The sequence below is a fragment of the Branchiostoma belcheri genome, unplaced genomic scaffold (assembly GCF_001625305.1).
Source record: "Branchiostoma belcheri isolate BF01 breed outbred unplaced genomic scaffold, Haploidv18h27 scaffold11, whole genome shotgun sequence".
Lineage (NCBI taxonomy): Eukaryota > Metazoa > Chordata > Leptocardii > Amphioxiformes > Branchiostomatidae > Branchiostoma > Branchiostoma belcheri.
Genome location: NW_017802491.1, coordinates 3,923,758 through 3,944,419, shown reverse-complemented (window position 1 = coordinate 3,944,419; position 20,662 = coordinate 3,923,758). Strand labels below are relative to the sequence as shown.

Genomic DNA, 20,662 nt, shown 5'->3' with positions numbered 1-20,662 from the left:
GGCAACGTTTAACCCAAATAGAAACTCCCGCTATGTTGACCACATGTCCCTGCATGGGGATATCAACATCTTGCTGTAGGTCTTGTCCATATACTATGAGCCACTTGGGCCATGTTGATCTGATTATATGGATGACATTCTCTGGGAGCCGAATAAAAGAAGTTCAGCAAAAAAAGTTACCTTCCTTATGAAATCTACGCGGTCATGAAGGCTGAAAAACGACTTAACACACAGAGTAAGGTAGCTATAGGACGAACAATAGACTCTATTTTCATTTCTTCACATTTTCTTATTTTCCTTTGGAATTGATTTGGGCATTCTAAGACATTAGTATAGCTTTCCAATATTTTTTTTTGCAATTTACGGCATATATTTGCTCATTTTGTAGCTGCTTTGTACGATATCCTTCAGTTTATTGACCTTTGCATGAATCACTTGTGTTTGTCTTTCCGTCTTTCCGCTTGATATGTATCTGATAATCCCAATGCCAAAGTTCATACTATAATGCTCACTTATGCTCGCCAAACAAACGACTAAGCGACTATAGCCGGAAGCCTTGTGAAGAACCTTTTCAGTGTTCTTAAGTGTTGGCTCATACACATGGAAACGCCGGGACACAGGTGCGGCGGTCCTTAATGGCCAGGTAAGTTAAACCTCCGCAAAGAGCACCGGGATTGGCTTACAAACACCCCCATTACAAGTGCACTTTAGAAGTGCCTTTCCAGTTACTTCAAAACGCGGTCCCATGTCACTCAAAACAGGCGGCATTCCCTTTACAACAACTGTGAACGGTGTAACTGATATTAACATTTGATTTAGTGACTCACTGAGTGAAAGCTACATACAGTTAATGTCAAAAGGTTGTAGATTTGTAGGCATCCAGCTGCCTTCATATCGTCTGTCGTGTGATGTTGCTAAGCTGCCGCACACTAAAAGTCACTGGGACATGGTTCAACCGGAGCGACATAGTTTATAGACGAATGTAGCAATTAATGTAGACCGGTGAACAGACCGCCGTGGCTCTACGGCGATTATAGTGTGCCAGCCCGCCAAGCCCCATGCCCAGCGCACTTCAGCATCCGGCGTGTAAGATCGACCGCCATTCCAGAGCAAAGACCCTGCACCAACATGTTACAAACCGTGGCAGTAACGCTCCAAAGCTTTTGTTTTGAAAGTGTATGATCAGTTTTAGCCGGAAGAGAGATATTGTACTTATATAAACACTAGGCACAATACCCCGACCTTCTACCCACCAGCTTGTTTTTGCAAAGTCATCATCAAGGCCGCCCACACCGAGATGTATGATGCCCGGCTTTCATAATTATCATGGGATCTTTGTTGCATTTCCAACCTTTAGTCGACGGTTATGTAAAACCAGTAGTAGATAACACATAAGCCTTGTGAACCCTACTGAAGGGCACACACTTTGACTAAGTATCCTTTCATCTCTAGTTTAATGTGAGTGGGTCCACACGCCCACCCCGTGACTTCCTAGCTGCTTTGCTCAGTAGTACTATACATTGCGTGTAAAATCCCACTCATCGCTGGAGGTCGCAGCAGATGGCTGGTTCACTCAATAGCGCCCTCTAGCGATAAGTAGAAGAATCCCAGTCAATATCCAAACAAGATGGCTGCGCGCATGGGATTTTGATCGCCGGAAAGACTTTTCTTTTGATGTGCTCAGGTACGTTGCTATCCGTGACCTATTCTAGCTGAAGATCACCTTTCTGTGTCCTTGGGTGTACATAATCGCCGGATATGTTTGCCAGATATCGTATACCACAGTCTGTTTCACACATTTTCCCGACTCATGTGAAGGCAGATCAGTGCGCCAGCTGGCCTGCTACACATGTGTATCTGAAGATCGCAGTTAATTATTTGTGTGCAAAAAACTGTGCATGAATGCTTCCAGACTTCCGTAATCTATATAATAACTTGATTGGGTGACATGTCATCGTTGATTATGAGTGAAGGCTAAGAAATGAACGTTATTAATATTTGTGCACAAGCTGCTGAGAATACAATGCATATATACAATTGCAAATTTTCATTCATTCATTGTATTAGCCGTGGACGACTCTGGTACCCTTTTTGCATGATAATGCCGGGACCGGCATTATCATGCAAAAAGGGTACCAGAGTCGTCCACGGCTATCATTGTATTAAGTTATAACGTTAATTTGTTATAGAGGAATTGTTGATTGACTTGATATAACGTCCTGCCTTGCCAGCTAGACTACAATCACCTCCGACTACTTAAAAATGTGATTGATAAATTCATAAACAGTTACGATTGCAAAGATTTGCCATCCTCCAAAACTTACATGTGCTTATGATACATAATTTTCAACACATGTATTATAAATGTTAATGTTATAAACAGAAAAAAATGAAATTCACTTTTTTTATTTTGTCTGTCTTTCAGGTACAATTTTCCATGTTGACAAGGTTTAAACCTGCAGTCACGATATCATCAACCAAACTTTTCTCCCAGAACCTGAGTGGGTGTGCTAGTCTTCTCAAACCAGGACTCAAGAAGTTACTGTACAAGAGGAATATCCCTGGCAATTCATTTTCAGGAAGTATGGCTACTAAGACAGAGCAAACATCACAAAGAACTAGCACTGAACCTCCCTCTGACTCCAATGGTACAGGCCAAAGTGACCACACCACAGCCAGTCCTTCAGACTATACCATTGTAAAAGAAGGGAAGGCAGAAATCCTGTTTCCCAACAAGAATAAGGTGTTTTACAATCCTGTACAAGAGTTCAACAGGGACCTAACGTGAGTCCATCTTCAGTTTCATGATAATAATCTTCAGTTTCTTCAGAATGGTTAATTTTTTTTTCTGACCTTTTTACAACTTTACCTTGATGCCTTGATACCGTCTTCGGGATGATGAGGTAATCCTGTGGTGATCCCGATCTCGACTTCACTCAGTGTTATACTTTATGCTCTCCCAGTATTTGTCTAATTAAAGTTTGTCTTAAACTCATTTACTGATTTTGAGTTAAACTTTCCAATATGAATCCTAAATATGAAGTCATATGCTCTTGCATATTTCTCTTAAGTGTTGCAGTTATCAGCTTATTTGCTGAAGAACAACTGAAGAAGAAAGGACTATCTGGTGAGTTTGTCATACTCATAGTAAATAGTTAATGTTACTTACTAGTACTACTTTGTATTTGTAACAGGAACTATTTTAGAGTATTTTAGAGTGACATTTCACATTATTATGTTGATATTGACTGAGCTGACATATATAACATTATAAACATATGCTGAGACACCACAGTTCCAAGTGAAAAATTTCCTTTTCTAAACAGCAAAGGAAATGTAAGCTAGAGCAGTGTTGAATCCCAAAAAAAAGAAACTAACTGTACAATATTTTTACACCTTCCCAGTGGGTGGAATAGGTTTGGAACAGTCAGACAAAGAAACAACGACAGACGACCTCCCAACAGTGGACCAGGACCCTACACACATGGTACAAGCAGGGGACAAATGTCAGGTAAGAGATAGCTTAGAAAGAAGTAGTGTGGGTTAGTACTAGTATTTTAACATACATGTGATTCCTCTAGACCTCTACTCCAACTGAACAAAGATAACAGAAACAGTTATTGTTTTCATGACTCATATCTGTTCTCATGTTACCTCCCCAGGACGGCCTTACTGTTCTGGAAGCCTTGTCGGCGACTGGTCTCCGTGCTATCAGGTTCGCCAAGGAAGTTCCGGGGATCCGGGAGATCGTGGCCAATGACTTGTCACGAGAAGCCGTCAGCTCCATCCAGAAGAACATCACGCATAACGGCGTGGACGACTTGGTTGTGGCTAACCATGCAGATGCCAGGTTTGTTATGGGGTCTTGCAATTGATAGTGTTCTTGAATCTTCTTATTGGTAAAATCTTGAGTAAAATTGGAGCTGTGTAGGTATTTCTGATGCCTACCTAGACGTAACCTATAGTGTAGTGATCCATACATTGGGTTTATATGAACATTTTGATGTATGTAGATTGGTATGTATTGACTATTACTGTGTGCTGTATTAACTATTACTGACTATGAAGTATAAGAGAAATAATGGCAATGGTTTCTGAAAAGTTTTTAGTACGATCCATACTTCATATGCAGATGTGCAGATAAAAATTGCCTGCTGCAGGTAATTTTCAACCCTGGTACATTGTTGATTACTTCATGACAAAGCAGGTCTAGAAATACATTTCAAAAGGTGTTGAGAAAAGTGTCCAACATGTGAACATTATCTTCACCCTAGTGCCTTCATGTATGAACACCGCGGGAAGCAGGTCAAGTTTGATGTGATTGACCTTGACCCCTACGGCAGCCCGTCAGCATTTCTAGACAGCGCTGTGCAGTCAGTCAAGGACGGAGGTAATGTTACAGATATGTTGATAATACTGAATATGCCTCTGGTATAACAACTACTGTAAACATTTGATGTACAAATCAGTCCTGGTACATTTCATTAGCTGCACACTTTTCTTACATATTAAAATTGAAAGTGAAAGGTTTCCAAATCATAACTTCCTGTACTCGCATGTATGGGACTGTTTTCCAATTGTGTTTTGCTCAAATTTTCAGCTTTTAAATGATATTTTGCCCCCTACTCCCCCAGGTTTACTGTGTATCACATGTACTGATGCTGCTGTCATGTGTGGGAACGGCTCTGAGACCTGTTGGACCAAGTACGGCTCCATGTCACTTCGAGCCAAGTACTGCCATGAGATGGTAAGTTAGATGTATCTCCTTATCCCCTCAGTTCTAAATTTTATGTGTAACATTAGCTTACTCTGAGAAGACTAGGAAGAATTCAATACTTCTAATTTGGATGTATGTTGTTTTTTTCAAGAAAGAAATCTTGTCAATTAGAAGAAAAATGTACTGAAGGTATCTTTTACTAAGATGATAATAGTCTTGTTAAAAATCTTTCATTTCCATCTAGAGTACAGATGCATTCTGTCAGACATGTAGAAATCCCTCAATATATTAATATACAGTTGTGTAATATCATACAGTTGACCATTTTATTTGTTATCTGGTGTGGTCATGTAGGCCCTGCGGATTGTCCTGTCCTGTTTGGATCGCCATGCCAACCGCTATCATCGCTACATCGTGCCTCAGCTCTCGCTGTTTGCTGACTTCTACTGCCGTGTGTTTGTGAGGGTGTACGTTAGCCAGGCACAGGCCAAGAGATCTGCTAGGTTTGTTTGTTTTTTGTATTGTCTTGTCTTGTCTTTCCTTTGATGCCCACAATTACATGTATCATATTGATCAGTCTGGCATGCCAATTGTTGGCAAGACCAGTACTCCAGACTGTATTATTTGGACCACTGCACATCGGGGCATGCTTCTACTCTTTTTCAAAAGGTTTGGTGGGTTCTTTAACGTGCGTAGAGTGTGGCTCTCCCCAAATGCAGAATTTAGTTAGTTAATGTCCTTTTCCAACGTAACGGACATACCTACATTGTAGCCGAGGTCGATATTCTTTTTCACCTGAGTGATGAGAGAAGTCATGTAAAGTGCCCTTTCCCAAGGGTACAATGTTAGGGCTTGTAGGTGGAATCAAACCCAGGACCCATGGTTATGGGCCGAATCCCCTACTAGTACCTTTACACCACACATAGAATCTGATAGTTTTGTGTAACACATTGATAGTTTTTCAGTTTATAGTTTTGACAGATGTCTGTTGTCCTCTGGTTCTCTTGTAGTAAACAAGCCATGGTGTACCATTGTTCCGGCTGTGACACCTTCAACGTGCAGAGGATTGGCAGAATTGTGGAGAAAAATCGCAGGTAAAACATCATGGAAGTTAACTGTTCCCCCTTCTCCCACTCTTACCCTACCTTGACTCTCCCCCTTCCCCCACTCTTAAACCGTAACTAAGTGGTTGTTGAAAATTTGATCCCTGTGTACACTTTGAGTTGGAATGAAGTTTTAACTTTGTACTATGCAGGCGATCATAAAGACTGCTTAAGTCTTAAGCAATGTGGTCACATTGCCTTATTTCATTTAAATAAAAAATTTTTATTGTTGAGTACCTTACAACTTTCATGCAGACCACATCTATATATCAAGGCTAATGCAAGTCTTCCTGCTATATCATTGATATGAAGCTAATCCATGTCCTATATATACATGTTATGTATATTGTATGATGTTGTGACTTTTATGTCTTGGTCAGTGTGAAGTTCCACCCAGGCAACGGTCCTCCAGTGGGACCTGCGTGTGAGCACTGCAGCGCCACACATCAGGTCAGCACAGAACTGCAGGTCTAACTACTTCTCAGTCACAGGCAGTTGTGTATGGAATTATCTTGTATGCCAGATGTTATGATGCTTTTAATTTTTATGTAAGTCATCTTGGATGAAGTTGTGGACTTCATCAATAGAAAATGTACATTGTGAGATAATTTACATGTAGCTCAGAGCAAAGTTTATACTGAAACTAATTAAATATAAAGTTCTGTTTTTAAATAATGTAAAGATTGTTGTTCTGCATGTACTGTGACTTTGTCCAACAGTTTCTCTTGTTATCACAATAACAAGAAACATTAGCCAGACATTCTTCAAATCATAGTGAACTAGCCATGTAACAATCGCTGTAGACTTTTATGACAAGCCTTAGACATGAAGTTAAGATACTACAACATGTCTGTGAACTGTGTTTGCTGTAGATTGGAGGCCCCATCTGGGCAGAGCCGCTCCATGATGCAGGGTTTGTCCAGAGACTGCTGAGCTCCGTGGAGAACTCCGCAGACAGGTTCAACACTGCCCAGAGGATGGTGGGCATGCTCAGTGTCGTGTCAGAGGTACGTCCCAGGGGATTGGACCAATCACATGAATTCTTCTTCTTCTTCTTCTTCTTCTTCTTCTTCTTCCCTTGATGCCCACAATCGAGGCGTCGATTTTTCTGGCATTTCAGGTCAGAGGTCATTATACTAAAATTGTCCAGTATTCACAGTCCATTTAACCTCGCCGGGTCAGTTCCGAATAGTCCCGTCCATATATTACAGCAGTGAAGACTACATGAGGCTGGACACCAGGTTGTTCACCGTGTCTACCTCTGCTGCATTCCAATCCTTGATGGTTCTAGGCAGGAATGAAAAGTCTCTGTACTGTGTTCTAGTCTTAATCTGGGAAAGCTGGTAGTTGTGTGTGCGTCTTCTTCTTGATGGTGGCGGAACAAGCTTGCTTTTTATAATAGGGCATTGCACAATTCCTTGGTTGATCTTAGCCAGCATCCCTAGTCTTGCTGACCTTCTGCGTTCTGCCAGTGGTTGCCAGCCGAGTTCTGCTAACATGTTGGTCACGCTTGACGTGTTGTGGTAGCGTTCTCTCATTTGTGTGTTGCTGCTCAAGAAAAGAATGGGAAATGGTAGAAAGTGGTGTCAGAAAAGTCAGGCTAATGTACTGAAAATCATGTAAAACATGCACCAAATTGTATGTAGGAGGTTTGTGGTTTGTATGTAACAGTTATACATGTATGTATGCATTGTATGCATATGTAAACATTTTTGTAATGTTATATTCTGATACATACAAACATTCCCTGGCTGTTTACATTTCTTGTCCAAAGAAGAATTTTATGCACAGCCAGAAACAAGATAATGGTAATGTTGGTATGAGTTATGTATAATAGATGTATGCATGCTTGACCTACAGTCCTCCTTGTGTTTGATCAGGAGTTGCCAGACTGCCCGATGTTCTACTGCCTGGACAAACTGGCCAGTGTGGTCCGAGTCAACTGTCCACCTCTGCTGGCTGTCAGGTTAGTTTGACCATTGAAAAGTTTGTATGTATATGTAAAGACTACATATCTATAGCTGCATGCACTTACAGTGGCTTGTCCTCTGCTAGCTATAGTCTACTTTGACTGTAATTGATGGTAGGAGCTGTGGTATCGGTCAAGATCCCATATATTTTTTGAAGCCATATTAGTAGTGAGTTCCACTGTATCTAGGGAATGGTATTGGAAGGAAGAGCCCATCCCTCTCCTTCCACCACCTTTTACCACCCCACCAAAGTCAGGTACTATTTCTACATCTGCGCGGAGTGAGGAAGGTCATGTAAAGTGCATTTCCCAAGGACACAACCTCCAGTCAGGAATGCCAGGAATCAAACCCATGACCTCTCAATCTCATGTCTGCTACATGTAGCCTGGTCTGCCAGCCATTCAGAAGTTGTGACAGAGAGGCAGAATTTATATTAGATCTGTGGCTACACATGTCATACAACTGTCCCCTTGTCCCCAGGTCTGCCATCCTCCATGCCGGGTACCAGGTGTCCCTGTCCCACACCTGTAAGACAGCTGTCAAGACAGATGCACCTCCACATGTCATCTGGGACATCATGAGGGGCTGGGTGAGAAACACTCTTTCCACATGCAGAGTGCTGTGGTTCAACAGAATGTAGATACAAGGCACACTACATGCACCATGTTTACATGTATATGTACATGTACTTCAGCACAAGAAAAAACATTCATATTCTACAATGAATATGAATGCATGAAGTAGATTCCTGTCTGTTACATGACAAGAAAGTTTTTCATGTCTTCTATAACTGCCTGCTGACTGTATTCATAGTTTTGTGGGTAGGTTTTCCAAAAAAAAATTTAGAGAAGCTAAATAGCTGAAGGCATAGTCAACTGAATAAGCACTGGGCATACAGTTTAAGGATCCAGGGTGTCTTGATTACCCAAACTGATGGCATTACTCTCAGAGATAATATGTACATGTAGTTGTAACAGTATATATGTGTACATGTACATGATTTTTCAGGCCAAGCTGAACCCAGTAAACCCAAGCCGACTTTCAAGTGATGCAGTAGCCTCTACTATACTGGGCAAAGAACCAGGGTGAGTTTCCATAAAATAGATCCAAATGTATGCACTTTCATAGCATGTAATATTATCTGCAAAACATAATAATAAGCTCATCTTGGAAATACATCAGGAAAATGAGATTAATGACATTTTCTGATGTGCTTCCATTGTTTGTTTTTTATATTTTGATTGAGAAGAACATGTACCTTTTTTGTTTATGGATTGCAGTATTGAGGCCAACTTCACTATTCGAGCAGACGCCAACCCTGCGTCTCGACAGAAAGGGCTGAAGAGGTTTCAGGAGAACCCTAAATACTGGGGGCCCAAGGCCAGGGCTGGTCGAGGGTAAGTACATGTACAGTGGTCTCAAACTAGCATGTTGACAGAAAGTGCTATGCCTGTGCAAAACCTGGATTTTTCACGGTTTTTGCTGGATGTTTGGTCAACAATAAACAAACAATGTGTACTGCAATCACAGATCATGACACGAGGAAGCAAAGACACACGATTTATTTCTTCACATGTAATGTTGACAGTTAGTAGTTAGGGCATGACTTTGTGTTGAAATTCATGCACAAAAGTACATGTGTATGTGTGTGAACAGTGAGGAGGCTCAGGAAGACAGGAGGAAAAGATTGCAGGGGAAACGACAGCAGGAACAGTTGGACCTGAAACAGTTCCCCTGTAAGAGGTTCAAACAGGTCAGTGCCCCCCCTCCCTGCCAGCTGATACAGATCCATTTATATTATAGTACATTAGACTTCAGTATTCATAGCCAGACTTCATGCAAAAAGGTACATGTACCTGGAGATCTACATGAACATCATGATCAGTCATTCAGTCAGCCCTACTACATGAATGAATACATTACTTCCTTCCTCCATCATTCACAATGAAAATGTGAAAATAAATTATTGTACAGTTATATGAGCACTAGTCTTGTTTCTATTTTGTAGGGCCACTGTGAATATGGGGATGAGTGCAGATATTCTCATGAGCTTGGAGACCAGGAAAACACCACTTCCTCAACAGTAGAACAGGAAAAAGAATGAGTTTCACGTTAAAAAACAATGTATTGCAATCAATGGCATGTCGAAAAAAGACATTTTTGGTACTTCATAGTTGTAGAATAACCTATTTTCCATCCTCGAGTAATACTGTTGTACCATGTTATGTGTATACTTTCTACTCTTATATTTTGGTAAACCAAAGAGTATGATAGAGTCTAGATCATAGACTCCTAGCTAACCGTTATTATCATAAATGTTTGAGAAGAATTATATTTGTGTTATATTGTGTAAGAGGAGGCAGCACTATCAAAATTTAAAACTTGACTATGTACATGTATGCCACAAGTCTATTTGGAAATTCCCATCTTGCCCCCCTCCCATTTCCCATTCCTGGAACACTTCATCCTCTCAATAAAGACAAGTTACCCTTCTCCATCATTCCTGTCATAAGTTGCACACTGTACTTGATCTATTTATGTATATCAATACATCAGTATGCAAACCATGTGGCACGTAAATGCTTTTTATTCCCATGTATCCCCTGTACACAGAAATAAGTCCATATCCATGCAATTTGATATGGGAAGAAGGAAAACCATGTTGTGCTTCTCAATTTAGGCACCATCTTTTGTTTTAATACAGTATGTGACATTGAACTAATATGCTAATTATATTACTGTCGAGGAAAGCATATGATTGATATGTTCTGTTATTAACAATGTTAGGGCTCTCTTTTCTTGGTCTGTTTATTAGTATTACAAATGATTCCTGTTGAAGATAAAAGATCTATTGTCAAAAAATATATTTGCACAAGAACAGTTGAATCATGTTTAACTCCTTTGCTTAACTTCAAGTTTCTCTTCAGTTTCTTTTAATTTACAGCTATAAGAAATAATAAGTAATACATGTATATTGGGAGTGCAGAGACCTTAAGGTATATTTGCCCCAGATTATGAGACAATTGTTTTCCAATGATGCAAGGAAAAAAATGGGTCAGATCAATTCTAGTGCTTTGCTCCTAAATTATTCATTCCCGTTTTGTGAGGGGCCTACAAGGAAAAATGATAAGCAGTGGAAATCTGCACTGATTGGTCCCTGGGGTCTGTTCAACATTCTATTGGGTATAGGTTTTCTCATTTCAATAAAACCTGTCTGTGAAATCACACAGGTAATGAATTATTACAGTATACAGTATTTGGTAATTGCTTGTTGAAATGTAGAACTGAGTAGTAGACTTTCTTGTTTTTGTGGCTTCTTTACATTAAACCAAACACATCTTTCAAATCATGGTAGTTCTAACAGAAGGTCATAGTGTATCTAGGTAGGTGAAGATATCTTCTGTCCAGAGATTTCATATTGAGGCATCAAGTGACCTGAACAATCCACCCTAACACCCAGCCTTTCCTCAGGCAAGACCCCCTAGGTATACGTAATCGCCACGTTAATCCTGCCAAGGACATGCATGGTCCTGCATGTTAATTAGTTCTTTTATTCTGGCCAACTCGCTGAGACAGTCCAGTCCAAGTAGATTTGATTTCCCTATCAATGAATGTACAATATGATATCATATAAAAGTAAGGCACTCCTACTTGTACAAATTTGTACAAGTAGGAATGCCTTACTTTTGGAAGGTCATGTAGTGTTTTAGTGTTTCAAAACAGTACTGGGACTAGAATATAGACTCTATACCTGTTGGCTGAAATAGCTGTTACGGCTTTTCGTGATGTCACAAGCATCGTGTGCAACACTGATCAAATCTAGTGGTACTAAGATACTGCAAGATATGGTGAGATATGCCGAGATACTGCAAATGTCAGGGTTTATCTCTGTATGTTAGTCATGTTGATAAGATGTTTTCAGCAGTAACATTCACCGCCATCTTTTGGCAGTGAAATATATGTCTGTCGTGCTATTTAGCTCAGTGCCGGGGAGTGGTCATCATTCTCTGTCAGGTTCGAGTGGGAAAGGCATCAGCTTTATTCCATTAAAGGAAGGAAGAGGCTTCTTGACTAGGTTTCGTTCGAATAGTGCTATCTGAAAAGAAAGTATTGGTATTTTCATTGGCCGTTTCAAACTTAACGTCGGTCTTGTGGATATTCCTATACATTTATGGCTGTAGAAGGATTTTTAAGTCGCAACGTAGGAGAAATCTCATACTGAAGTTGAATGTGATGATGTTTTCGCTCTCCTTAATTGACCAGTTAATTAATCGTTAATTGATCAGGGTAACTAACAATACCTTAGTGGTTGGTTGTATTGTTTATAAGACGGTACTTAAAAGCTGCTGCCATGTCTGGAAACATACAAGCGCTACGCAACTTTGAAGGCCGTGCACATCCCAATTTCCAGTCTCATTCCCCACGAGCTACCCAACATCAATGCGATTTTCATGCTGGCAACCGGTTTTAGCCGGATCCTAGCGGAATATGCATCCGATAGGACGAAGGGGCGCCGTTAGTAAGAAATCCCAGCGACAGGTTGAGGAAGACAAGTGTCACGGCTGAAGGAACACGTCTGTAACACACAACCTGTGACATTAACGTTGAACTGTTACGTCAGGTTGTTATATAACTACGCGGAGCGTGCATTACGGCTTGGCTGCGAGGCCCGGGGAAGGCGATTCAGCACCAAGGAGAGCGGCAACCGGCGGTGATTCGCGCGGGTTCTGTACCATCAGTAGTGCTGACACGTTGCTTTCGAAGTTAGTGTTTTGGTTCGGAAGGAATCGCTCGGCACAGACGGCTCGCAGTTGAAGTAGCGGGGCCCAGCTCAGGGTTGTTTTGATCACAAGATTGTCACACTCACAGCTAGAGCGATTTCTGCAGCAGTCACGACTCTGGAAATAGGCTAGCTTCCCACGCTCCTCTCGTAGGCGTCTCGCGTAGGACTTATTTAACATGTGGTCAGTCAAGACTACAGGTCGTCTGGGGAGGCTTCAGCAGATGCACTGTAAGTACATTCACCTGTTTTCTCACCTTGGCATCTATTATTACAGCACATCACTGTATTATATATTTAACTTATTGGTATTTATTAGTACACATTTTCATGAAGTATCAAAAGTTGCTAGTTGTATAGACCGACTAATTTGAGCCTCTTTCTAGAATTATTGATGCCATAAGCTAAGGAAGTTTCAAAATATCTCGAAATTTTAATCTTTGGTCTACCAATTACATCGTAAACGATGAATATTACGAAATCCCTGTTTTGATTATTGCACATATAAGTGAGACTGGGTATTTGACAATGTGTGGTTGACAGTATTGATGCATGTTTAAAAGGCACGCTCAATAATACAGTAGTCTATCTTGAATACCGTGTGTTTGTTGAAAGGGCACTAAGTCTTTGTGTTGTGATGACGTGTTACAAAAGTGCACCCTGGGCATCACATGAAGCATGACGTCATCGTCTCATTCAGGTGTATAGCTGGCTAGTTCGATAATTTTTTCAAACTAAGGAATACATAAATACAGTATTGGGTTTCAGGCAAGAACTGCTAGTATTTCCCACCGAAAATATTAAGGAAGATAAATTCACTTAAACGTTTATCTTTCCTCCCTCATCACAATGGCCTACTGAAAGCCAATCCCACTAATACTTTGAATACTTTAAGTCATTTGCACACCATGCCATTGTCGATGGTAGATAAAGCTTAAAGACTCGAACGTCATCTAGAATCCCCACATTACTGTCTTGAATGCTAAACAGTACAAAAGTACCATATATATAATCAGTCTGGGCCATTTCCAGCCGTCCCCGACATTAAGTACATCCTCTAAGTCTGCCCGTGATATCCATTCACATTTGCCTGTTGCGACAGTTCCCACAAGAACGCATGAAATTTCTCAAGGCTGATGATTCCACATCACACTAAGTAATGTTTCGTCTTGCTCTTTCGAGCTACCGATTTCAAGTGAAGACCATTTGAGATTGGCGCAGTTGATGTTTAAAGACTCATGTCTTTATTAGAAGTACTGTTAGATGGCTATCGATATCCAGAAGACGATTCATTTAATAAACTTGTCAGCCAGCTAAAATGGTTGAGCAGTTTATGCTTATGATGTGATTTTATCCCAAAAATTCATCCTCTTGTGCATCTCAGAGTGACTAGTGCTTAAGGGCTACCTTTCAGGCACAGGTTTGATTGATGTTGACCTTTAGCGTTGGAGACAGCTTCGTGAAGAATTCCTTCCTGTGGTGGGATTTACTGACGCGCCACGGTTCAAATCACCTGACAAACAGACCTGTCTTCTGACACGGCATGTTCAATATACATTCAAGCGATCACACAAGCAACAAAAGGTCGGCCTTGAGAGAAAAATGTTCTCACCCTTCCCTAAAAAGATTCTCTATTTGTTTGAATAACGATGATGCAAAAATATGTCTATACATGTCCCACAAACGGCGCTTGTGTTGTGTACTGAACGTGCCCAAGATTCATAAATTCTTCAGAGGAATTTGCCACAGTTAGAATAATATTATGACCGTACCTGTCTCGTGCTGTTATATCATTTGCCGTCTTTCAAGTCAGACGATGTTTCCAAGTGAGTCTGTTATCGTTTAGGTTCAGTAAACCGCATATGGTCTCTTAATAACGCTGGTTGATACTGTGTGCGTTAGTACTAGTGCGAGAAAAAAGATACAGAAGCTTGAATGTGTAGGTGCCAGTGACAGGTGACCAACTATATACAAAAGCCTATATCTAGTGCTCACAGGGCATTGGTGAGCTCTTGCATTGTCTCAAGAAGCCGATGCAATCTTTAGATGACGTGATAGCATGAGTCTTCAGATGACGTGATAGCATGCCTTCTGTGATTCCAGCGTTGGGGAGGTGCCTGTCCAATGTAGCCCGCCGTAAGCTGCTGCCCGATCATTACGACTACGATCGACCGATCATAAAGACAGAAATCCCGGGACCACGATCAAAGGTGTGTCATGAAAGGAACGTTGTGGCATTGAACGATCGCCTAGATTTAAACTAACGGCAGATAAGCTCGTCAATCTGACCGTACGCTCTATCACTGCCTGCTACCAGGGCAAGATATCAACAGGACTATTCCATCGGTAATGGGTTTGACAATCCCAGTTAGAGGTTATCGCTTCGGAAAAACAGTAGTAAGAGAACTCCAAATGGAAGGACGGGAACATAACCATTGATTGACTAAGAGAGTAAACGTGTCAGAATGTCATGTCGATAATTATTGATCCAATGTATTATCTTTAGAGTCTTGTAGTTGTAGTATTTGATTCACTGTGAGTTCTGTGTGTTTCAAGTTCCGTATTTTTCTTGCTTCCTCCTTGTTGTGTTATCTGTAGGCTTTGCTTACGGACTTGGACAAGATACAGGTTCGTATAAGCTTAACAATGCAGTATCAATCATTCGTAGCTTTAAAAAAATGACAGCGCTGCGACGAAATTCGACCGATTTTGACTTTATTTGTCTTTCTCAAGAATAAACAGTGCAATAGTTTGCTGGGCTACATGTAGATATTATGACGGTAAACATTATGTATTTGCTTTGTAAATGTTACCCTTCTAGTTTTCTGTTGTTTTTCTGAAAAGAATACAGAAGCTGTGCAGTTCTTCTGTGACTATGAGCGCAGTAGAGGGAACTGGTTGATGGATGCAGATGGCAACAGACTGTTGGACATTTACACACAGATCTCCTCTCTGCCGTTGGGTGAATAAGAAGTCATTAGTTTGAAGTGTGTCAGTTTCTATGCATGTGTTGGAAGATCTTGAAGATACTGTGGCTTATTAGTCATATAAAAAAAAGTCGAAAAGATCTCCAGCAAGATTTCCATTGTGGGCGTCGTACTGTTGACAATAGTTGTCCAATATTTGTGAACAAGAAAACAATTACTCAAGCAACGTCTCCAATCTATCCAGTTGCTTGTCAAATAGCAACTTGTGTATCTAATTAGCTAGATGTCTGACCTTTAGATGAAATGCGCTTTTGTTTTTCATAGGCTATAACCACCCAGCATTGGTGAATGCTCTACGAGACGTAAACAATCTTGTGAGTATACACAGAATATGTGCAGACATATATTTTGCTTTGCATCATCGAATAACATTGTGTGTGAACGTTTTCAAACACAAATCCACATATTTCTACAAAACAGCTTATACCATAAATTTTCTTTCTTACAGAGCACCTTTATAAACCGACCATCGTTAGGAACACTCCCGCCCCTGGATTTTCCAGACAAGATGGGGAAAGTACTGATGAGAGTAAGATGAAAGAAGCATTTCTAACTTTATCTATGCCCTTGCAAAGGGTGATCAGACCAGTATCCTTATACTGCAGTACATGTAAATATCTCTGACGAAGCGTTGCCCTCGTATAGCATCCTATTTTTCTATCTTTATGTGATGTATGCTTTAGTGTCTACATCGATAGTGTTTCCAATGTGCACTCCCTTCTATCTGTATATACGTCAATAGCCTGGATATGAGTGTATGCCCGTGTTGTCCATAGGTAGCCCCACCGGGACTGAAGGAAGTGCAGACCATGGCGTGTGGCACATGCGCGAACGAGAACGCCTACAAAGCGGTCTTCATTTGGTATAGGGTAAAACTATCCCGTTTTAATAATACAGACGACATCGTCTTATGTACTGTACCTTAATGTAGAATACAGTTTCGTGCCTTCCTCTTGCAACGTTTCTCTGTGAATTGCCACTGTATTTTGTACTTTTGGAAGAATTGTAGTGACGGTTGAAAAAAATTTCTACATGTTCATCTTTGTGCAGACCAAACAACGGGGTGGCAGCATGCCGTCTAAAGAAGACTTAGAGTCTTGTATGCGGGACATGGTAATATCTTACATATCTATTGCAATTTCACTCTGAATGAATTATGATTTTTTTCTTCGTTATTTTGCACTTTGAAATGAAATGACTGAACGTCCTAATCATGTAGAGTGTAACGACTGACTGACTGTAGTATTTTCCCCACAGCCGCCCGGTAGCCCCAAACTCTCTATCCTGTCTTTCCAGGGAGGGTTTCACGGAAGAACCTTAGGTCTGTTCATAAACCTTTCATAGTTTCGTCATCAAGATAACAGTTTAATAAGCTGGAATGGTATATTCTGATAACTCAAACCACTGTAGATTGAGGAATTTATCGCGAAACCCTAAATGCTTACAAATGTGTTTTGGCTTCTGTACTATTCGAACATTAGATCTTGAGTTTACACCAGTGTCACTGACGGAAGATAGTGGATGCTACTATTATACCTGAAACGACTGACCGTTTCAAAAATCATATGCAGTTGCTTGAGTAACTGTTTTTGGCCTATCTTATTACGTGGATGTCTAACCTGTATCTCCTATACAGGCTGCCTGGCCACGTCCCATTCTAAGCCGATACAGAAGGTGGACATCCCGTCCCTGGTGTGGCCCGTGGCGCCGTTCCCTCAGCTCAGGTACCCGCTGGAGCTGTACGCCGAGGAGAACAGACGGGAGGAGGAGAGGTGCCTTGATGCAGTAAGCTTTACCCGCTATACTTGTGCTCTTATTCTGTTGTCGGGCATGTAAAGTCTTTTGTACTTTTCACAAGAATTACATTATGCTTTTGATCGTCCTGACGTGTAAAGCTAAAATCTTGGTAGGAATGGTTTGTGGGTCGTGTGGCGTAATGGCATAGTATTCGGCTCAGAACCAAGAAGTCCCAGTTTCAAATCCTACCATGTCTCCGATCTTGTACCCTTTGGAAAGGCACTTTACACGACCTTCCTCACTTCACGATCACCCAGGTAAAAATGAGTATTCCAGTATCATCATTATGATCGCGGGCATTGAAGGAAGAAGAAGAAAATCTATGGTCTATAGCAATGTGTGACTGTAAGACAAGTGCCATGTACCACTACAGGTGTGGAAGATAATTGTGGAGTCTAAGACCACTGGCCAGCCTGTGGCGGGGATAGTGGTGGAGCCCATCCAGGCAGAGGGCGGAGATCATCACGCCTCCAACACATTCTTCAGACGGCTGCAGAGGATAGCAAAAGACGTACGGATGCATTCTTCTCCTAACAATTTCTATCTCTGTTTTTTTTCTATTTTTTTTTTATTTCTAACGGTATTTGCAAGGCTAATTAAGCACTTCTAGGCACTGAACTACGTAGTTACGACAGTTACCAGAAGATGGCGGTGGATGTTTATTTTTGAAATATTGTGGATTGTATTCCAGAGGGAAGCATGGGTTTGGGAGGGAGTTCCATAATTTTGGAGTACTGGAAACAAAACTTTAAGGGCTTTGAAACAGGAATTTGAACCGATGGAGAACCTAGTGACACACTGAAAACTGCTCAGTGGTTGTACAGGTAGTGAGAATTCTTTTAAACAGCACCTGTGAAAGGGGCATGTACAGGGAGGCAACATTTCGTCCGTAAGAGAGGTAGTCCAGCTTTGCGGCCAGAGGATATGTTAGTGTTGAAGACGTCAGAAAAAGGTTTCGTTTTATGTGATCATGATTGCCCTAATATCTACCTGATGATGATTCCCAGAACGACGCGGCGATGATAGTTGACGAGGTGCAGACGGGAGTAGGACTGACCGGCAGGATGTGGGCACACGAGCACTGGGGACTGGAGGAGCCGCCAGACTTCGTCACCTTCGCTAAGAAGATGCTGATCGGTGGCTATTATTACAAGGACGAGTTTCGACCACAGGGGGTAAGTAGGGAGCGTATTGTCTTTTAAAAACCAACATCTTCCTATTAAATGTACATGTATATGCTCAGTAACTCTGGACATATTTGGATGTAACCATATCTCCATGGCCCCTCTCTAAAAGAATCTCTTTTTGGATTATCGATATCCTTTCACTGACGTTCTGACATGCACATTTATTGTTGTTTCACGTAAAATATTGCAGCAGTGTTGTTTTGTGTATTTTGCCTAAAACAAAGGGTGTTGGTGAATATGTGTGTCAGGTTGCTAAGAGACTGTATAAGAACAGTGGGTTTTTACATCCAACATTTCGGTGGCCGTCTGTCACCTTCTTCAGGACAACAATTGTTGTTTGAAAAGAACCTCCTTATACAAAGGGGTGGCAGTATTACAACAGCCGAAATGATATTAAAGTCAGTACCTTATTCCTCTCATTACCTCTGCCTGCTGCAGGGATACCGGATCATCAACACGTGGGTAGGCGATCCTGCCAAACTCGTCTTGCTAGAGGCCGTCATCCGGGTCATAGAAGAGGACAGACTGCTGGACAACATGCGTGAGACTGGGGACGTTCTACTGGAGGGTCTCCGGACATTGGAGGTAAGGGTCGCAAGATACTCTTACATAAAGTACAATGATCAGTTTGAATAAAAGCCCTTCTGTGTTGGTAGAATCCATAGTTACGTTGAAGCCTTAGTTCCGACACGAAAAGAATTTTCCGTCGAACACGTCCACCTTCATCAGACGAATTATCCTCTCGCTGACTTTCGAAGCGGACGTCACTTCACAAAATCCATTCTTTACGCGCACACCCTAAAGCACACGTAAATGTTCTGTTTGACTGGCGTGTATATTTAGACAAGCTTTAAGTAGTGCTTAAAGATAGGACTCCGTGCAGTGGGCGTCAAGAGTGAATTCAGTGGCGGGAAGAGGGAATCTGCCACCGTCACGGTTCAATGATCAGATATTTGAGTCGTTGTTCCTAATCCTCTTCTTTTGTAGGTTTCAGACACACACAAGTTTGTAAATATTTTGAAAATGATTCTAGATATACATTGAGCCGAAGAAATATCGTTTTGACTGTACCACTCAGAACAAATACCCGGACGTGTTGGACGGTAGCCGTGGACAGGGCAGCTTCTGTGCAGTCGACTGTCCCACAGAGGCGGTCAGAAACAAGCTCATTTATGCCCTCAGAAACAAAGGTAGGTCAGAGTACCAATATTGATCATAAAGTATGATGCTTCAGTTTTATGTGTGCAGTTATACTAACATATACACCCATTTCCATATAAGCAGATTTAGTAAACGTAATATCTATTATGACCGTGATGTGACAATAGCAAAGTTGTAAAATATAGTACAGTGGATTCATTCCTCAAGCTACCCGACACCTAGCACACCACGGTCTTACCTCAGTAAGACATCTGGGGCCGCATAGTTCCGTTCACTAGATGTCTAGCCTCGAACTCTAGATCTGTTCAATTGAAGACGTCCACAGGACGAAACCGGTGTGTGACTGGCTTAATAAAAGTTCTAAACGGGAACTATGCAGCTATGTCTTACTGATCAGGCGCGATGTGCGAGATGTCGGTTAGCTTTAGGAATGAATCCACTCTACTTTGTACTAATAACAAAGTTGTATGTTACTTGTGAAGACCGGTACAACCGACTTGGTACATTCTGCAGGTGTGCAGGCAGGTGGGTGCGGGGAGCGGACCATCAGGTGCCGGCCTGCGCTCATCTTCCAGCCGCATCACGCCGAGATGTTCCTCGACATCTTCAACGGCGTTCTGGCTCAGGGGAACATCCGATGAAGCTTCAGGTAGCGGCAGGTTCAACTGTAGATTCAATGTCAGTCAAACTCTGGGGAATTCGAAAGTTACAGACCACCTTTATCAGGCAGTACAAAAAATAGGAACTGGTTTTCTGAAATGAGATATGAGTGTAACTATAATTTCTGTGCTGGTTGCAGAACCGTGGATTGTGAGTGTGCATCACAGGAGAGCACTTGTATCACTGTGCCATATAGTTCGTCGTAGATACCTCAGTATATTAGAGCGATTCAAACAGTCAACTTTTAAATATGAGATAGACAGGCTGATTTAAGCTGTAAGATACAAGTAATTTTGTCGC

General features: G+C 41.4%; 2 protein-coding genes across 3 annotated transcripts in view; both read left to right on the top strand.

Annotated features, from left to right (window-relative positions):
- Nucleotides 1-1,582: 1,582 nt before the first annotated feature.
- On the top strand, nucleotides 1,583-9,909 carry LOC109484908 (tRNA (guanine(26)-N(2))-dimethyltransferase-like). The gene is made up of 17 exons (XM_019788262.1): nucleotides 1,583-1,684; nucleotides 2,426-2,784; nucleotides 3,072-3,127; nucleotides 3,405-3,511; nucleotides 3,663-3,850; nucleotides 4,275-4,390; nucleotides 4,635-4,747; nucleotides 5,072-5,220; nucleotides 5,728-5,811; nucleotides 6,201-6,270; nucleotides 6,693-6,827; nucleotides 7,701-7,786; nucleotides 8,271-8,379; nucleotides 8,799-8,875; nucleotides 9,071-9,187; nucleotides 9,447-9,543; nucleotides 9,799-9,909. Exons 2-17 carry the CDS (start codon nucleotides 2,438-2,440, stop codon nucleotides 9,892-9,894), a joined length of 1,947 nt encoding a protein of 648 aa, XP_019643821.1. The 5' UTR covers nucleotides 1,583-1,684; nucleotides 2,426-2,437; the 3' UTR covers nucleotides 9,895-9,909.
- A 4,761-nt stretch (nucleotides 9,910-14,670) lies between these two features.
- The window catches only part of LOC109485405 (4-aminobutyrate aminotransferase, mitochondrial-like), an 8,866-nt gene continuing 2,874 nt past the window's right edge, over nucleotides 14,671-20,662 (top strand). Inside the window, exons 1-9 of one of the 2 annotated variants that reach the window (XM_019789009.1) lie at nucleotides 14,671-14,780; nucleotides 15,415-15,532; nucleotides 15,822-15,871; nucleotides 16,006-16,086; nucleotides 16,334-16,426; nucleotides 16,608-16,670; nucleotides 16,815-16,878; nucleotides 17,194-17,342; nucleotides 17,728-17,865. In XM_019789009.1, coding sequence (XP_019644568.1) covers nucleotides 15,472-15,532; nucleotides 15,822-15,871; nucleotides 16,006-16,086; nucleotides 16,334-16,426; nucleotides 16,608-16,670; nucleotides 16,815-16,878; nucleotides 17,194-17,342; nucleotides 17,728-17,865 — 699 coding nt within the window. In that variant the 5' untranslated portion in view covers nucleotides 14,671-14,780; nucleotides 15,415-15,471. Of the gene's footprint in view, nucleotides 14,781-15,178; nucleotides 15,199-15,414; nucleotides 15,533-15,821; nucleotides 15,872-16,005; nucleotides 16,087-16,333; nucleotides 16,427-16,607; nucleotides 16,671-16,814; nucleotides 16,879-17,193; nucleotides 17,343-17,727; nucleotides 17,866-20,662 lie in introns of those variants that run through there. The other variant, XM_019789016.1, reaches the window with a different exon arrangement.